At 37.0% G+C, this 18,331-nt stretch overlaps 2 protein-coding genes across 3 annotated transcripts; one reads left to right on the plus strand and one right to left on the minus strand.

Moving 5' to 3' along the window:
• Window positions 1–1,981: 1,981 nt before the first annotated feature.
• ctsf (cathepsin F) lies at window positions 1,982–14,340 on the minus strand. 2 transcript variants are annotated; one of them, XM_082177048.1, is made up of 15 exons: window positions 13,959–14,340; window positions 12,819–12,938; window positions 12,400–12,481; window positions 12,143–12,201; window positions 11,960–12,032; window positions 11,069–11,182; window positions 10,727–10,875; window positions 7,136–7,232; window positions 6,494–6,574; window positions 6,261–6,380; window positions 5,501–5,565; window positions 5,110–5,200; window positions 3,906–3,964; window positions 2,752–2,849; window positions 1,982–2,690 (listed from the first exon to the last, which is right to left on the minus strand). In XM_082177048.1, the coding sequence occupies exons 1-14, from the start codon at window positions 14,193–14,195 to the stop codon at window positions 2,775–2,777; spliced, it is 1,422 nt and encodes a 473-aa protein (XP_082033174.1). In that variant the 5' UTR covers window positions 14,196–14,340; the 3' UTR covers window positions 1,982–2,690; window positions 2,752–2,774. The 2 variants fall into 2 exon arrangements, with proteins under 2 accessions (XP_082033174.1, XP_082033173.1); XM_082177047.1 differs by having other exon boundaries at window positions 2,668–2,849; window positions 13,959–14,339.
• Window positions 14,341–14,649: 309 nt separating this feature from the next.
• Window positions 14,650–17,820, plus strand: trpt1 (tRNA phosphotransferase 1). The gene is made up of 7 exons (XM_082177165.1): window positions 14,650–14,954; window positions 15,052–15,133; window positions 15,365–15,534; window positions 16,891–17,068; window positions 17,273–17,329; window positions 17,432–17,542; window positions 17,700–17,820. Exons 1-7 carry the CDS (start codon window positions 14,895–14,897, stop codon window positions 17,720–17,722), a joined length of 681 nt encoding a protein of 226 aa, XP_082033291.1. The 5' UTR covers window positions 14,650–14,894; the 3' UTR covers window positions 17,723–17,820.
• Window positions 17,821–18,331: the final 511 nt, after the last annotated feature.

Raw genomic sequence — 18,331 nt, forward strand, 5'->3', positions numbered from 1 at the left:
TCTGTCATTATTTACTCACCCTCATGTCGTTCCAAGCCCAAAAGCCTTTTGTTCATCTTCAGAACACAAATTATGATCTTTTTGATGAAATCTGAGAGTTTTCTGTCCCTCCATTGACAGCTACGCAACTACCACTTTGACACTTCAAAAAGTTCATGAAGAGATTGTAAATCCAAATGAATTTAGCGGTAGTCCAAATTTTCTGAAGAGACTTGATTGCTTTATATGATGAACGGATTTAATTTAGGCTTTTATTCACATATAAACATTGACCAACTGATTGGTCAAACAGAATATCAAACAGGTTCACATGACGTGCGAGAACCAATGAGGTGAATAAAAGCCTAAATTCAATCTGTTCATCATATAAAGCGATCAAATCTCTTCAGAAATTTTGGACTAATCCGCTCAATTCATATAGATAAGTTTTAGGATCTCTTTATGACCTTTTTTAAGTCTCAAAGTGTCAGTTGCGTAGCTGTCAATGGAGGGACAGAAAGCTCTCAGATTTCATCAAAAAAGATCGTCATTTATGTTCCGAAGATGAACGAACGTCTTACAGGTTTGGAAACGACATGAGGGTGAGTAATTAATGACTTTGAATTTTTACAATTAATTTGCATCCAACTATCCCTTTAAATCTAAATGCTAGATTTGTGAATATTTATAAATATTAATTTCAAATATGTATCATAAATGTTGACAAATCTATTAAATCATGTCGCATGACAGTATTGACATGTGAATGAGTTATATATAAAAGATTTATAAAATAGCAAGCAAGCCAAAGTAAATGCCTCTGAACACGTGCAAGTTAATACAAAATAATTATTTGATGCATAAACTTTTATGTTCTGTGCCCTGTTTTGTCCCAGTATTCAAGAATCAGTGATTTCTAAGTTTTTAAATAAGTTATGAAATAAGTCTGAAAGAATATCTTCTTTTTTCTTTTTGTGAAATGATGTTCACTGCTCCATTTAGTGAACATCTGTCATATTTCATCAGAGTACGAGTCCCCTCATGAGTTCTAGAGGACTGTAAAATGTCACGCTCTCGAATAAATGGATAAACTGCAGCCAGGACTACCTTGTTATACCATGTTTGCACTAATGCCTGTTCTCTGGTGACTGTAAAAAGGATAAGGGAAAAAATCATCCGAATGGATGTTGTTTATAATGAACATATTTCATACGAAATACTGATAGTCCATGAAATGTCTTCCCTAAACATGATGGATTTCTTATGGTTCTCAATAACATTGTTCCTTATTGTGACATTATGTCATTCTGTAAGAGATGGCTATCTGTCAAGCTAAGTATAAAAACCTACAAGGGGGATTTTTTTTTTTTTGGTAAAGTCTATAATATTAAAAATTAAAAAAAAATCCCCATTTGTGTAGTTGTGCTGTTAAATGTTTTAGTGTACTAAATCCCTCCCTTGGGGATTGTGTAACTTTTTAAGACAATAAAATAACATGACATGTTTATAACTGTGTAATCTCTGTTGAGGTCAATGCCATGTTCACATTTTGGTGTCATGTGAATTGCAAAGCTTGAAAATGAATGTTCACATTGAGGTAAACTACCACAGAAAACCACTAGAGAGCGCTCGACAATCTTCAAAGCATTGACCATATTCCAGCTAACACATTTATGTGATTATAAAATAATTCCTGCAAGATTCAGGGTTGTACATGGTCAAATTAAGATTTTTTTTGCTAATTGTAATCATCTAAGACTCAAATGTGCAACAATTCAAGTTCCTCTTTTAACTCTGGTATACTTAATATTTTGTAAGAAACACTAGCCAACACAGTGTGTCAAAACAAATCAGAAACCTCTGAGGTTAACTAGTTCTCTTACTTCATTTCCTGTTGCGATTGCTTTCATCATGGATGTTTTGTGCAGTTTAAAATGGCTGAAATTAAGACTAATTTAAGCCTGAATATTTCTCGATTATTGAACTTACAAAAACATGGCAGTTATGACAGCGTGAAGCACAACGGACACATTTGGGAGTTTATTCAGCAATACAGGTTTGATAATGCATTAGAGATACAGCTGAGAGATTACATTAACGGAATGATCACAAAATACTGTGCAAATTCATAGTGTGCAAAATCTGGTTTTTGCTAGTAGCTTAAAAATATTCTGTAAAATGCACTCAGAAGTCTAAAATCCACTGTTGAAAATTGTTATTTGCTAATCTATTCAGCAGGTTTAAAAGTGAACATGACACAAGCTCAATTCAGTGTTTCTGGAATTAAATCAAAAGTTATATAATTAAATATAGAACAACAACTAAAGTAAAGCACAAAATATTTAACTAAATTATCTAAAATCACAACACGTTTTAATATTTGTATCAGTTACATGGTAAACAGTGTGCTGTTATCTTGTCCTTTGCTATTTGGTTATTTGCTGTGTCCGTAACATCACTGCACATGAGGATCTGAGGTAAATTATGTTAAATTCAGCTATTCTGAATGGAACGACTGATGACTAAAGCACACGATCTCAAGAGAAAATACTTCACATTTTTGAGCTATGGAGAATTATGTGCTTGTATGGATGACATATGTTCAGAATGTGTTTTAAAATATTGTGTTCACAGGTCACATGATGACAAACCTCTGTAAAGAATCATCGCATGTTCATAACGTTTGAATTGTTTTTGTATCCATGCTCTTTTTGTGTGTGTGTGTGTGTGTGTGTGTGTGTGTGTGTGTGTGTGTGTGTGTGTGTGTGTGTGTGTGTGTGTGTGTGTGTGTGTGTCTAATTCACAACTGCAGATGAGCACATCTTGTTGATTCCACACAGTTTGGATCCTCTGTACAGGTAATAGTAACCCTATAAAAGAAGTATAGGAAAGACTTTAACATTTCTGTAATAATAGACATTACATAGTCTACAGACATACTTATAAGCTGGACCAAATGTTGTCAAGAATTGTTATGTGATGATTTTGGCAGAAAGTCTACATGTATAAGTATGTAATACTCTAATCATGGCAAAATAACACATTTTTTAGATACTTTTCCATTAATAATTTTCAAACAATCCAACTTAGTAAACATGTTAAAGTGCCCTTATTATGCTATTTTCAAAGTTCCTTATTTTGTTCTGGAGGTCTCCTACAATAGGTTTACATACATCTAGTCAAAAATCACTTTAATTTTCTCATAATATACACTGCAACATCCCCTCTTTTCTCACAGTGTTTGAAACGGTTTGATATAGGAATTCGGTCTCTCTAAACCCAACCTTTCTGAAAGTCTGCTCCAATTGGTCAGATTATCCAGTCTGTTGTGATTGGTCTACCACTTACAACGTGCGTCAGAAACCAAACAAAACAAATTTGCTTTCGCAGCTCGACATGTCGACAACACAAACCAAACTCTTCCAGTCTCAGCTACAACTACAGGGTTTGAGGGTCAAAGTAGACGTGGTTCGCGGGCAGCCAATGAAGACCATAGGCTGGAATTATGCAAATTTCTTACAAACCTATGTAGGTTCGAGCAACAAATAAGACTGTAATTACTGACGACTCGTTTCAGGCACTTCAGAATCGATTCTTTCTTTAAGGAGACAATAACTTTATTTATCGTGCACTTTGATCCTTAAAACTTTGCAGGGCTTTTACATTGACAACCAGCTATATTACTCACTGCATGAAATGTTATATTCGAAAAAGAATAATAGGGGCACTTTGTAAACATCGGTAATGTTTTTTTCCAGCATCAGTCAAGAATGGAAGTCTACAGAGGTTGTGCATTATTAATTTGAGCATATAATTAATTTTTAGATCTCTGCTATTTTCTTAATAATACATGGCATGTGTGACTGAGATACAAGCAGACATGATTTTATTTGCACATTCAGGTGATTTTGTTTTTCATACTGTACCTGCTCTCCATAGTCCTCTCCCCAGCTGTTCTTGATGGCCCAGAATGGAACGCCATTACCTGCACACAAAAGCAGAAAAACTCTGCATCACTTCGAGCACTACCCGACCCTGTTGCCTGGTTCTACATGGCTATAAATGTCGATCCAAGGTATTTTGAAATGGTCATTTGCAAAGCCTTGCCGTTAAACGCCTGGGCCCGTATTCATAAAGATTCTAAGAATCCTCTAAGAAAACTCTTAATTTAGCTTAAAAACTTTTACGTAGGAGTCTTAGCTTAAAAGCGATTCGGGACTGATCTGAGAGCAACTCTGAGTAAGGAAAAGACAAAAACTATCATCTTAGTGAGGAGGCGGGGTTGACCCCGTTGCTATGTATTACACAATCTTTTGAAGACTGTGATTGGTTGGTTGTCCAAGAAAAAAAAAAAAAAAAAAGTGATTTTAAGTATAGGGTCTATTCTAAGCCTTCACTTTGAAATTACATGCGTTATTTTTCCTATTTGACCGTTCTCACACACACACACACACTCACACACACACACATTATATATGTGTATATAAATCTTTTTTTTTTTTTTTTACCATGCTGTTAATTTCCTATAAGGTATTTGATTGGCTTAGAATGATAAAAAATGTTCCAATCTTTCCAATTACACTGATTGCTGGCATGTCTATTTAAGTGGTGGTTTGAATGTTGGTTTTAATGTATCAAACATGGAATTTTCCCAGTTGTCAAATATCGTAATGTAGTGATTATTTTCATTTCTGGCGCTATGGCATTTCTGTGCTGTATCGGAGATGTTAGCGCGTCTCTAATAAGATCAGTCACAAACATGATCCCTGCACGATCTAATCTATAGAGTCTTATTAACTCACTGTTATTCATTGTCTGCAACACATTTCTTCTCCCTCTTCGTCTTTCTGCCATTTTCTCCTCTGCTAAAGAAACTCTTAAGCCTCTTAAAAGTCCTCGTCCGTGCTCCTAACAATTTTGACCTTAAGACCTCTTTTAAGGGTTAAGATGCTTTCTGAATTACTTTTTTCTTTACCAGGATTTTTTCTTTAATTTTAAGAGTAAATGCCCACATTTCTAAGAATTTTCTTAGAATTTTGTCACTAGGAGCCACTCTTTGCATTAAGATTCTTTATGAATACGGGCCCAGATCTATATCAGTACAAACCGTTTAAATAAAAAAAAACTCACGTTGTCCGTATCCCACAAGCAGCACAGCATGATCAATCATCCAGGGGTTGCAGAAGATTTTTAGAGGATGAGACACTCCCTTTCTATAGAACTAAAGACATCAACAAAATAGTCTAAAAAGGGGAACTTCAGGAAGTAACCAAAACAATAAAACAGGATTTTGTTTTTGTTGTACCAGACATATATGCTTGAGTCCACATTAGCACCAGAAACGTGTGCTTTTAAAAAACAAAAACAACTGTTTTCTTATAATTTATATCCCTCATTATTACATGCTGTTGTAAAGTATGCTGAAGTGTACTACAAATTTAACATTTTATCCAGGCAATATATTTTCATAACACATTTATCCAAGCTAACAGTATAATTTCCCACTGTTCATTTGTGTTACCTGCATGGCAAAAGCATTGAGGGCAGCAGATACTGGACCATTCTCAGCCAGCCAAGCAGCAATAACTACAAGACATGAGAAGAATCAAGACATTTTAGACTAAAAGACAGACTGGAAAGACACACACTACTGCTATAAATGTTTGGGGTCATTAACAAAAAAAATCAATTGACATGACAAAAGAAATGTAGAATGTTACAAAATATTTATTTCAAATAAATGCTGCTCTTTTTAATTTACTGTTCATCAAAGAATCCTGAAAAATATTTGTTTCCACACAAATAAGCAGCGCAACGGTTTTCCACATTTGATGATAAATGTTTCTTGAGCAGAAAATAAGCATATTAGAATGATTTCTGACGGATAATGTGACACTGAAGACTGGAGTAATGATGCTGAAAATTCAGCTTTATACAGTTATATTAAATTGTAAACACATTTTAGCAATATTTCTGTTTTACTGTAATGTAATGCCTTGGTAAGCAACATTCAAAAAAAAATCTTACCAACCCCACATTTCTGAACAGTGGTGTATTTCCCTTTAAACACTGGGTGTGTTAGAAATTTCAATGGTACTGCATATTTACATTTAAGTAAGATTAGCTTATAGCTCATATTTCTTTCCAGATGTTCTGATAAAATACATTTGATATTTTTAATTTCCTGCTTTAATTTCCTCTAGTGCAGGTATTTCCCTCATCAGTGTTGTTTTAATGTTTTTAATTTAATTGTGTTTATTATTTTCATCTCTCTCACTCACCGTTTTCATCGTTGGGCAGCTCGACAGAGTTGTTGATGTAGGCGGCCACCTTCCCTGTAGAGAAATCACAGCTCTGCTTTTTTCCCGTGTAGCTGTAGTCTGTTTCTGTCTCAAGACCTCCTTTAGGGGTGAAAAAAAAGAAGGACATGGACATTTAGGACATGTTTACTCTTACAGATTCCCTGTAAGTTATTTGCCTTCTCGGGAATGACCTCCGCTCTGTTATTTCTTACCTAGCTTCTCGATGGCTTCATAAGCATTAGACGGCAGCCCACCTCCACATGCCTGGTCCAGCCCATCACAGTCCACTAATTCTGTTATGTAAAGAGGTGAGAGAAAACAAAGGAATTTAAACTCACATTTAGAATAACTCTTCATGTTATGTATGGTGTTTGCTAAGGCAAGGCATTCATCTGGAAGCATTTGTGATATGGACATTGACACCTCAAATTGTACAGCTTGTTGAGAGATTTGCTTTTCCTTATCCACATCACCCTAGCACAGTGGTGGAACAAACTTTGTTTTTGAGGGGGAAAAGCACTACCTTTCAAAAGCTTTGTGATCAAAGCTGAATGTCATCATTACTCCAGTCACTTGATCCTTCAAAAATCATTCTAATATGCTGATTTGCTGCTCAAGAAACACTTTACTATTATCAATGTTATGCTGCTTAATACTTTGTGGAAACCGTGAAATTCTTTGAAGAGAAAGTTCAAAAGAACAGCATTTATAATCTTTTGTCACATTATACTTGTCTTTTTAGTCACTTTTGATCAATTTATTGCATATTTGGTGAAAAAAAAAATTAATTTCTTTCAAAACAGAAATCTTACTGACCCCTTTTTGAACGGTAGTGTAGTACAGTATATATTTACCCTGCTCAGAGAGGGAAAGCAGCTCTCCAGTTTTCTTGAACCACTGTCCCTCGATGTTTCCAGTCACAGAAAATGCCCAGCAAGAGCCACACATGCCCTGCAAACCACAGTCAATTAAAACAATTATATAATAAACCTCTTCATTCAAGTTTAACAGCTTCATTCAATTACACCTACTGATTAAAGGGATACTTCAAAGATTAGCATTAAGCTTTGTATCAGTAGAAACCCGGTAGTATTTTTGAATGACCGTGCTTCCCTCACTCATGTCCCCCTGAGAGAAAGATTTCTGTATTTTGTGTCTGGAAAAAAACCCTCAAATTGTAATTTTGCGTCATCGGAGGCTTTTTTGGCCAGAGGCGAGAGACTACAGCCAGTAGTAGGAGCTAGTTCTGCATGTTTTCAACACGCCCTTAGGGGGATCTCACGATAAAACTGTGTCTTTTCAGTTTCGAGTCATCTAGTAGCCTAGTTGTATAATTTCTTCCGATACTGCCCTCTGTAACCGGTAGGTGTGGCTTGGCAGTGGCCTCGTAGAGCAGCATAGCAAGTGCATTCTGGGAGTTGTTGTCTTTCATCCACATGAGCCAAAAATACATTTTCTGGCTTTTCTCAGTCTAGAAGGCACCAACTTCTAAAATAATTTCACATTTCTACTACATAAATGACCCAATTTAAATACACATTAAAGCTGCAAGCAGCGATGAAAGGGCCCTCGCACCCGTGCCATCGTCACTCGTTGGCTTTAGGAAGACAGAGCATGGTTGGGCAATGTGCATTTAAGGAGGTATACAGTATATAGTAGTTGCTAGCATGTTTAGTATGTTTTTAGCATGCTTAGTACACAATAGGTATGTGGTTAGTACTGCATTACTGTGTTAACCAGTTCAGTTTCTGTTGGCAGTAGGTGGGGTTATATATCTGAATATTGCTTTGTAGATGTGTTCAGTGCAGGACTTTTATCAAGTATGTGAAGTTTGGGGCAGATTGGATATTGTATGTTTGAGTTACAGCAAATTCATATTTAATTGTAGTAATAGTATGGTTTAGTACTTATAGTGTTTACTAGTATGTTTTAGCATGTTTCTAGTATGTTGGTAGGATGTTAAGCACCTACTGGCATTTTTTTTTATATGTTATTAGGAGTCCACAACAGTGTTTAACATGTCACTTCCTGTTGCCAGCAGGTGGCGCATTGACTGTAACTGAATATGAGCATTGTCATGTGTTCAAGACAGAACGCTTATCAAAAGTGTGAAGTTTGGCGCAGATTGGACATTGCCTTCTTGAGTAACAACAACATCCTGTTTCATTATATTAGCATGCTTTAGCACTTAGCTTAGTATTGCTAGCATGTTTTAACATGTTTCTAGCATGTTTAGAAGTCAATGGTATTTTTAACATGTTGCTAGAACGGCATCAACGTGTTAAACATGACACTTCCTGTTACCAGTAGGTGGCACTATTACTATAACTGAATATTCTCATGTAGATGTGTTCAGGCCATGACTCTTATCAAACGTGTGAAGTTTGGGGCAGACTGGACATTCCGTGCCTGTGTTACAGCAAATTCCTATTTAATTGCAGTATTAGCATGCTTTAGCACTAAGCTAAGTGTTTGCTAGCATTTTTTAACATGTTTCTAGTATGTTGTTAGCATGTTTAGCACATGCTGGAACTTTTTTATATGTTATTAGGAGTCCACAACAGTGTTTAACATGTCACTTCCTGTTGCCAGCAGGTGGCGCTATGACTGTAACTGAATATGAGCATGGTCATGTGTTCAGGACAGAACGCTTATCAAAAGAGTGAAGTTTGGCGCAGATTGGACATTGCCTTCTTGAGTAACAACAACATCCTGTTTCATTGAATTAACATGCTTTAGCACTTAGCTAAGTTTTGCTAGCATGTTTTAACATGTTTCTAGCATGTTTAGAAGTCAATGGCATTTTTAACATGTTGCTAGAACGGCATCAACGTGTTAAACATGACACTTCCTGTTACCAGTAGGTGGCGCTATTACTATAACTGAATATTCTCATGTAGATGTGTTCAGGCCATGACTCTTATCAAACGTGTGACGTTTGGGGCAGACTGGACATTCCGTGCCTGTGTTTCAGCAAATTCCTATTTAATTGCAGTATTAGCATGCTTAAGCACTAAGCTAAGTGTTTGCTAGCATGTTTTAACATGTTTCTAGTATGTTGTTAGCATGTTTAGCACATGCTGGAACTTTTTTATATGTTATTAGGAGTCCACAACAGTGTTTAACATGTCACTTCCTGTTGCCAGCAGGTGGCGCTATGACTGTAACTGAATATGAGCATGGTCATGTGTCCAGGACAGAACGCTTATCAAAAGTGTGAAGTTTGGCGCAGATTGGACATTGCCTTCTTGAGTAACAACAACATCCTGTTTCATTGAATTAGCATGCTTTAGCACTTAGCTAAGTATTGCTAGCATGTTTTAACATGTTTCTAGCATGTTTAGAAGTCAATGGCATTTTTAACATGTTGCTAGAATGGCATCAACGTGTTAAACATGACACTTCCTGTTACCAGTAGGTGGCGCTATTACTATAACTGAATATTCTCATGTAGATGTGTTCAGGACAGAACGATTATCAAAAGTGTGAAGTTTGGGGCAGATTGGACATTCCATGCCTGAGTTACAGCAAATTCCTATTTAATTGCAAAAATAGCATGCTTTAGCACTTAGCTAAGAGTTTGCTAGCATGTTTTAGCATGCTTCTAGTATGTTGTTAGCATGTTTAGCACTTGCTGGCACTTTTTTATATGTTATTAGGAGTCCATAACAGTGTTAAACATGTCACTTCCTGTTGCCAGCAGGTGGCGCTATGACTATAACTGAATATGAGCATGGTCATGTGTTCAGGACAGAACGCTTATCAAACGTGTGAAGTTCGGGGCAGATTGGACATTCCATGCCTGAGTTACAGCAACTTCCTGTTTCATGGCGAAACATCGAAATTTGTCAGGCCGCCGAGGACCCGCCCTTCGACGAAAACTCAAGATCTTCGCAATTTAACGTCGCAAAGGCCTTAAGATTACACTCACCAAATTTGAAGATGATCAGATTAAAACTGTAGGAGGAGTTCGTTAAAGTACGAGGCATGAAAATGGCAAAAACTGCACAAAAATCTGAGAGGAAGTTCAAAATGGCTGACTTCCTGTTGTGTTTAGGGCTATGCTCCAAGAGACTTTTTTGTAGGTATTAGGTGATTACATGTATGTACCGAATTTCGTGCACGTACGTGGAACGTTGCGGGAGGCGCACTCCGTTGAACTTTTATAGGTGGCGCTATCGAGCCATTTTGCCCCGTCCAATTCTGAAACCTATATCAGATGTAAATTTTCGCCAGTTCTGACGCGTGTGCAAAGTTTTGTGAGTTTTCGAGCATGTTTAGGCCCTCAAAAATGCAATTAAATGCGGAGAAGAATAATAATAATAAACAGAGCAATTCCAAGAGGGTCCTCACACCATCGGTGCTCGGGCCCTAATTAATCTTCCCAGCAGTGAAATATCCCTTTAATTCTAAACGGCTGATGCGCGTTAATCTGGTAGTCATACCTGGTTCTTCACAGAACTGACCGCCCCGTGATCCCTCCAGTCCCAGCTGTCAGGAGCGGCCTTGCTGGACGGGGTCGCTGGCTTCATCTCCTTCTTCAAACTCCACTGACTCAGCATTGGGTTCAGGTACATCATTCTGAACTCATCCTCTACACACATCGAAATGATTGGTACATTATAGAGAGACTTGCACATGTGTGTGTTTTTGGGACAACAGGAATGCACATCTGAATTATAAAAATGTTGACCTTGTCACTCTTAAATTGGCCACTCCTCACTAATTGGTATTTTCCCCATATTTTCCTGAGCAATAAATGATCATCTAAAAATCCATAAACATACCTGTGAGGTCACTGAACTTGGTGACCCCGTACTCAGCTGACCCCTGTTCCAGGGATTGCAGTGTTTGTGCCGTTTTCATATTCTCCTGGAAAATGCGCAAACGCTTCTCTGCCTCTGTGGAGTTTAGTGGACCAGTGGTTAATTAAGCACTTTTAATTGTGTATATGCAATACAAATAGACATTAACTGACATACTAGTATAGAAAACTTATCAGTTTACATTATGGTATCCATGTGATGGGTATTATACATTAATATAACTACAAATCACTTTAATATACATTAATATAACTACAAATCACTTTAATATTACTATTTATGAGTATCTATTTCATTGTAATCTAAAGTACACTGCCGTTCAAAGGTTTGGGGTCTGTAAGATTTTTGAAAGTCTCTTAGTCTCACCAAGCCTGCATTTATGTGATCAAAAATACAGAAAAAACATTAATATTATGAAATATTACAAATTAATATAACTATTTTCTATTGTAATATCTTTTAAAATATAATGTATTCCTGTGATCAAAGCTGAATTCTCAGCATCATTACCGCAGACTTCAGTGTCACGTGATTCTTAAGAAATCATTCTAATATGATGATTTGCTGCTCAATAAATATTTGTATTAACTATGTTGAAAACAGTTTTGCTGCTTCATATTTTGGGTAAACCCTGATACATTTTTCAGGATTTTTTGATGAATAGAAAGTTCAAAAGTACAGCATTTATTTGAAATAGAAATCTTTTGTAATATTATAAATGTCTTTACTGTCACTTTTGATCAATTCAATGCATCCTTGCTCAGTAAAATAATTAATTTCTTAAAAAATAAAAAAAATAAAAAAACCTACTGACCCCAAACTTTTGAATAGTAGTGTATATATGTGTCTTACCTTCTTGGGAGCTGTATGTCCGGTTGTATGTGATTATAAAGTTTTTAAACTGGGTCAAAAGCTCCACAGTTTCCTGAAAACGGCAAACAAATCAAAAAAGTAATGCATCACGAAAAGCTCACAAAATGTTGAATTAACTGTTGCAAATATTTTATGGCATATTTGAAGTGTACATTGCATTACCTTCATGGGTTTGCCATGGGTTAGGGGTACAGATGCAACCTTTTTGAGCTCCTTGGAAACTAAGACATAAACAATATCAAAGTAACTACAAATGCATGTTGGGTAGAAAACCATTAAAAGTGGATGTATGATAAAAATAACTTTAATTCCTGTCTTAAAACATAATAATGAGTATGCATGTCTGTTTTACACCACAGCAGTATATCATGTGATGAAGATGATTTGGACAGATCTGCCATCTGTCCCAGGCTACTGACCCGCAGGCTCGCATTTCTGTTTAAGCAGGGTGGATTTACTTTCCCAGGGAATGTCCCAAACCTCAAACAAACAAACCTCCGTCTGTGGAGAGACAGAGAATGGGTGTGATTTAGGAGAGAGAATGTGTATAGTAAATTTACAATGGGCAAGTTCAACTTCTGCCAAAGTGGTGCTGTTTTGCTAATTGTTTTAGTATTTGAATGAACAAAAGCATGGGGTCATCATACTGGATTTGTGCTACTGAATGGAATTGTACATTTTGTACATTAAATAAAAATCGCATGCATGCTAATAATGAACTCACAAAAAAAATCCCAACTTAAATGGGTCATGCAGTGCATTTTGACTATTAAGGGTTTGCCATTACAGACTCTGAGTAGTGACGTTTTTTATGGATTAAGGATTAGTGTTTGCTAACCTTCTGTTTGTGGGGCTCTGGGAAAAATTCACAGGTGTCCACAGTGCTCAGCTCGAGGGATTTCTTACACTGAGTGCTTCCAATCTCTACCATAATACTGTACCGTATACCTTTCACCAGCTGTGGAAGACAGAACAGACATTAAAGACACAAATCACTCTTTTTGAATAAGGGAATAACTATGGCTCTGTCATATCAAACTTCGATAAAAAAAATTTTGGTAGCACTTCTGATTTGTTAAAGGTATAGCGGAGGATGTTTTACTTCCTGGTGGGTAACCCATACTATTGGTCCTCCTAATTGTCAATCATTCTGGTGAATCAATCAAACTTTTCAAAAAGTGGAGAGGGCGGGTCTTATCTAAAATTTGGAAAGATCCTCCACTATACCTTTAACATTCATTTACTAACTCGAACTAACAATGTGCAAAACATTTTTACAGCAACTTTTGTTATTGTTAGTTAATACAAATGTTCATGTTAGTTTACAATGTTAACAGATACAATTTCTGATCATAAAAATGTAGTAGTAAATGTTGAGATTAACGTAAGATAAATAAATGCATAAGTACTGTTCATTCTTTTTTCATGTTAACCTGGTTACATATTTCTATAAAGATTATATATTTCCTTGATAACGATTACTTTTTAATAATAATTTATGTAACTAAATGCATACATTGGGTACACACAACAATTATATCACAAACTGCAAGTATTTGTGGTATTTATACAACAGTGGGCTTTAAACGACCTTTAAATATACAGTCCTACAAACATTGGTAAATGTGCATAAGTGCGCAGCTTTCCTTTTATCTACTGTAATAAACTGCTGCGCAAAAGGCGCGCAGTGTTGTGCTGCTTAAATCCGCTCAACACTGTTATGTATGAGGCCTCTGCGCACGCTCTGCGCTTGTTTACGTCTAATCACATGAATGCGGTAAAAATAACTCCTTATAATAAACTTCATGTCCAGTATCGTAATAACCAATAGTCGTCATAAATGAAACATGAAACAATAATAATACAAACAATTATTATATTCTGTCTACAGTTATATTTTATGCAGAATTAATGGTTTTCAATCCGTTAATAACATTGTATATATTAGAAATTTCAAACGGATGATTTATAATTTTACCTGTTTGCTGGCCGACAGGATTTTGCTAACACGGCGTATATGCATCGCGTTGGAGCCCATATTATATCGTTCCTCGGCAAATTTCACTGCTTTCATAACCCCCGGGTCAGACTCCGACAGACGGACCGGGGATCCCGGAGCTCCGATAACCGGGCGATCCGGGCCATCTTCTATACCCAGAACCAAAGCGACCAGCACGCAGAAGGCGATTACGGGGTAACCGCGGATAAAGGACATGTTGTCGAGCTCTCGGAACAGAAAGCTGCAGCGTAAGATCAGGCTTTTGTTTTGAGAATGAGATCGTAAGCCCGCAGTGTTTTGTTGCTCCACACGTCAGTTCAGTCTGTGAGCCGCCCCGCACAAAGATGGATGACTGATGATGTGATGCCCCTCTCTGTGTCTGGGCGGGGCATGTTTCTTTAAAAGCTGAATAATAATAATAATAATAATAATAATAAATTGTTTGCTTGTGATTATAATAAGACGGCAACTGTTGGTAACAAAGGAAAAAAAATTTTTTTCAAGATGGTGGGAGGTAACGGTGGTATTTCCAACAAATAATATTTTTTTTATTTAATCTACATTTAAATAATGTTTTATCGATAATTCACTCTTCAAAAAACATTAAATCAGTGCAGTCACTCACTCCCACTAGACGGCGTAGCAGCTAGGTAGGATACATAAAACTCAGAAAATATAAAACATTCTTTACTGCCCCCTGTTGGTCAATGGATGGATGTGTTCATTAATGGCTGCTTCCATTATCGAAACGAGAAGTTCAGCAACGAAAGCTTATAGAAAGGAGTTTAAAAAATAGTTTCCGTACAGGTAAATAATCCTGAAGAAGAAGAATTATACGAAACAAATAACTGCAGTAGGCAGCCCATATATCTTATAGCTGTATTTGTGAATGACAATATCACAACAAGTGAAAAAATGGATTGTCAACCTCGAGGGAGAAGAGGAAGAGGAGGGCGAGGAAACCGAAATGAAGAGGTGTGGGGGGAGAAACGATCATTCATTCGTTATGTATTACGCCATTATGTCTGTGCACTGTAATGAATTTGTTATTTCTGTTTTGTGTGTCTTTCAGAGCAGAGATGTGCGCCTGTCTAAATCTCTAACTTATGTATTACGCCATGGTGCCAATAAGATGGGTTTTCAGATGAACTCGGGTGAGAAGTGATATCCACAAACTATATGCTTCTCAACACTCCGTCTGCTTACAAAATTGTTATTTAGGTATTGTGTGGAATGAAGTTCTTGTGGAGGATGATTCCTGTTAATATTGGACTAGACAGCAAATGATTCAATCACTTAGCACATGTTTTGGATTCAGTTTTTTTAATGTATTTTTTTAGCATCCCTGTTGTCTGTCTGTAATTCTTATGTGCCCTTGTCCTCAGATGGCTTTGTATTTGTGGAGGAACTTCTCGCACATCAGCAGTTCCGGTCATATTCAGTGGAAGATGTGGAGCGAGTGGTGGCCACCGATGACAAACAGCGATTCAAGCTTTGCAACCACACTGAGAATGGTCGTCTTCAGATACGAGCCAATCAGGGTCACTCAGTGCAAGTCAGTGTAGTTCAGAAGTCACGTAAAGTCTACAGTCTTAATTTAAGATATATAGGTTTAAAGTAGTCAAGTAAGTAGACATCAGAAAATGGGTACACTGGACCACAAAGGCATGGACATGGTCAGCAACAGTAAATAACATTTAAATGATGCACAATTGGTACTAAAGGGCCTAAAGTGTGCCAATAAAATATCCCCCCACACCATAGGGTTTATGCCCAACATCACATGAACAAACAGGAAAACAGGTCTCTGTCGGAGAAAGTGTTAACGGCAGTACTTCTGACTGCTATATCTATGGACTTTTAAGGTAATCAGCTAACCTAGCTAGTTGTTTTTATTGTTTCTGTTTGATTTAAGTAATTCAATGTTAATGAGGAGACATTTTTTTGCCCGTTCCTTTGAAGGTATCTTGAGTATATATTTGTTCCTGTTTTACAGAATACGGAAGTTTGTTGCACATAAACTCCCATTACACCACAAGCCTGAACCGTTGATACAAGGCAGGATGAATCCATGCTTTCATGTTGTTTACGCCAAATTCTGACCCTGCCATCTGAATGTCGCAGCAGAAATTCAGACTCATCAGACCAGGCAATGTTTTTCCAATATTCTATTGTCCACTTTTAGTGAGCCCGTGTGAATTGTAGCCTCAGTTTGCTGTTCTTAGTTGACAGGAGTGGCACTGGTGTGTCGTCTGCAGCTGTTGTTCATCTGCTTCAAGGTACGACAGTCGTCAAGATCTCAAGATACGACTTGAGATGCTCTTCTGCAGACCTCGGTTGTAACGAGTGGATATTTGAGTTACCGTTGCCTTTCTATCAGCTTGAACCAGTCTGGCCATTCTCCTCTGATCTCTGGCATCAACCAGGCATTTTCACCCACAGAACTGCCGCTCACTGGAGATTTTTCAGACCATTCTCTGTAAACCCTAGAGATGGTTGTGTGTGAAAATCCCAGTGGATCAGCAGTTTCTGAAATACTCAGACCAGCCCGTCTGGAACCAACAACAATGCCATGTTCAAAGTCTCTTAAATGACATTTCTTCCCCATTCTGATGCTCAGTTTGAACATCAGTGGATCGTGTCCATGTCTACTTGCCTAAATGCGTTGAGCTGCTGCCATATGATTGGCTGATTAGATATTTGCATTAACAAGCAGTTGAACAGGTGTACCTATTCAGGTGTATGTATACAGTATATAATCCGTAATATACTAATCTAGTTTATACACTGAAAAGTGTCAAATAAATAAATGTAATGTTAATCTTACAGATTCTTTAAATTAAAAAAAACATGATGCAAATTGTGTGATTTATGTATTCATTTAACTTATCCTAGAATGTGTCTCTTCAAGGTTAAAGATCTGGAGTTGAGAAAGGTTGCACTTGATGATCCGGACTATCCAAGAGAAGCTGTTCATGGCTCATACATGAAACACTGGCCCTCTATACGCAGTCAGGGCCTCAGCAGAATGAGCAGAACTCACATACACCTGGCACCTGGGCTACCTGGAGAGGGCGAAGTCATCAGTGGTGAGTGACGTGCAGTGCAGATTAGATTATTTTCTAGATATCTCTGTTTCATGTGAGTATGTATGTATTTAGGCATGCATTCATGGACAACAGATTAGGATAGCAGAAAGCAGTCCAGACCAAGATGTGTTTACAGAAGCATGCAATTCACCTTATATGTAATTCAATTCATTTACAGTTCAGTGACCTCTTTTCTGTTTATAGGTATGAGACAGAGTTGTGAGTTGGCTGTGTATATTGATGTTGCGAAAGCTATGTCAGGTATTAAGAAATATTTTTTAAAACCAGTGTAAAGATAATATACATTTAAGAATTATAGTGCAGAAGTCCTATTGATCTCTCTCCCCTCTGGTTGGTCTTCAGATGGGATTGAGTTCTTCTGGTCCGAGAACGGTGTGCTGTTGACCCCCGGAGATGCTGCCGGGTTTTTAGCACCACGCTATTTCTCTCGAGTACAAAGACTAAAACCCTCACGTGAGTCACTTTCACAGCCAGATCATAAACTTACTTAACACCTAGAGACAGATTCATTTTCTTTCCATGTACTGTAATTAAATAAAAAGCATTTGATATTTTACAGTGCATATTGTTGATAATTCGATTTTAAGAGCTGTTTCTTTATTTCTTACAGCTTGTGAAATTGAACTACATTAGCTGTTGGAGAAGATCTTCTTTCAGACTATAAAACCAAAAATTGGAGATGTTCATTTGACCCATCTAAATAAAAACAACAAAATGTTTCATTTGCACAATCAGGCTACATTATTTATTATCAGGGTTGATTAGACCCCAGAATCAATAGAAATAAGACTGGATTCTGATAAAATGAACAACACCCACAGATGACTTTGGAAAGGATTCATGGGAAGACATGTACATGTTGGTCTTTTTATTTGCGACTTTTACCTCATGTAAAACTGCTGTGCAGTTGAACAATGGTTAGCGAATATGCTCTGTTAGATTGAGTCATGATGTTCATGCAGGAAATGAACAAATAAGGGAATAGTGTTGGTGCAGTGTTAGAATTCATTCATTGAAATACGCTATTTATTATGTATTTTTAGTTTAGTTATTTTTTGTATTTTTTTTTTTTTTTCAGGTGTCTTGTAATCCATTTCAAGGACAAAATTGTAGCTTTAGAATTTCAGAAAGTCTGCAGCATATCTGATATCACGCATATCTGTGTGTGATGTTTTGCATACAAATTGTCAAGTGACATCCTAAGCCTGTTTTATTTGTGGGGCAGTTTCCCCCCCCCACTGC

Source organism: Leuciscus leuciscus, assembly GCF_965113295.1.
Source record: "Leuciscus leuciscus genome assembly, chromosome: 8".
NCBI classification, from domain to species: Eukaryota; Metazoa; Chordata; class Actinopteri; order Cypriniformes; family Leuciscidae; genus Leuciscus; species Leuciscus leuciscus.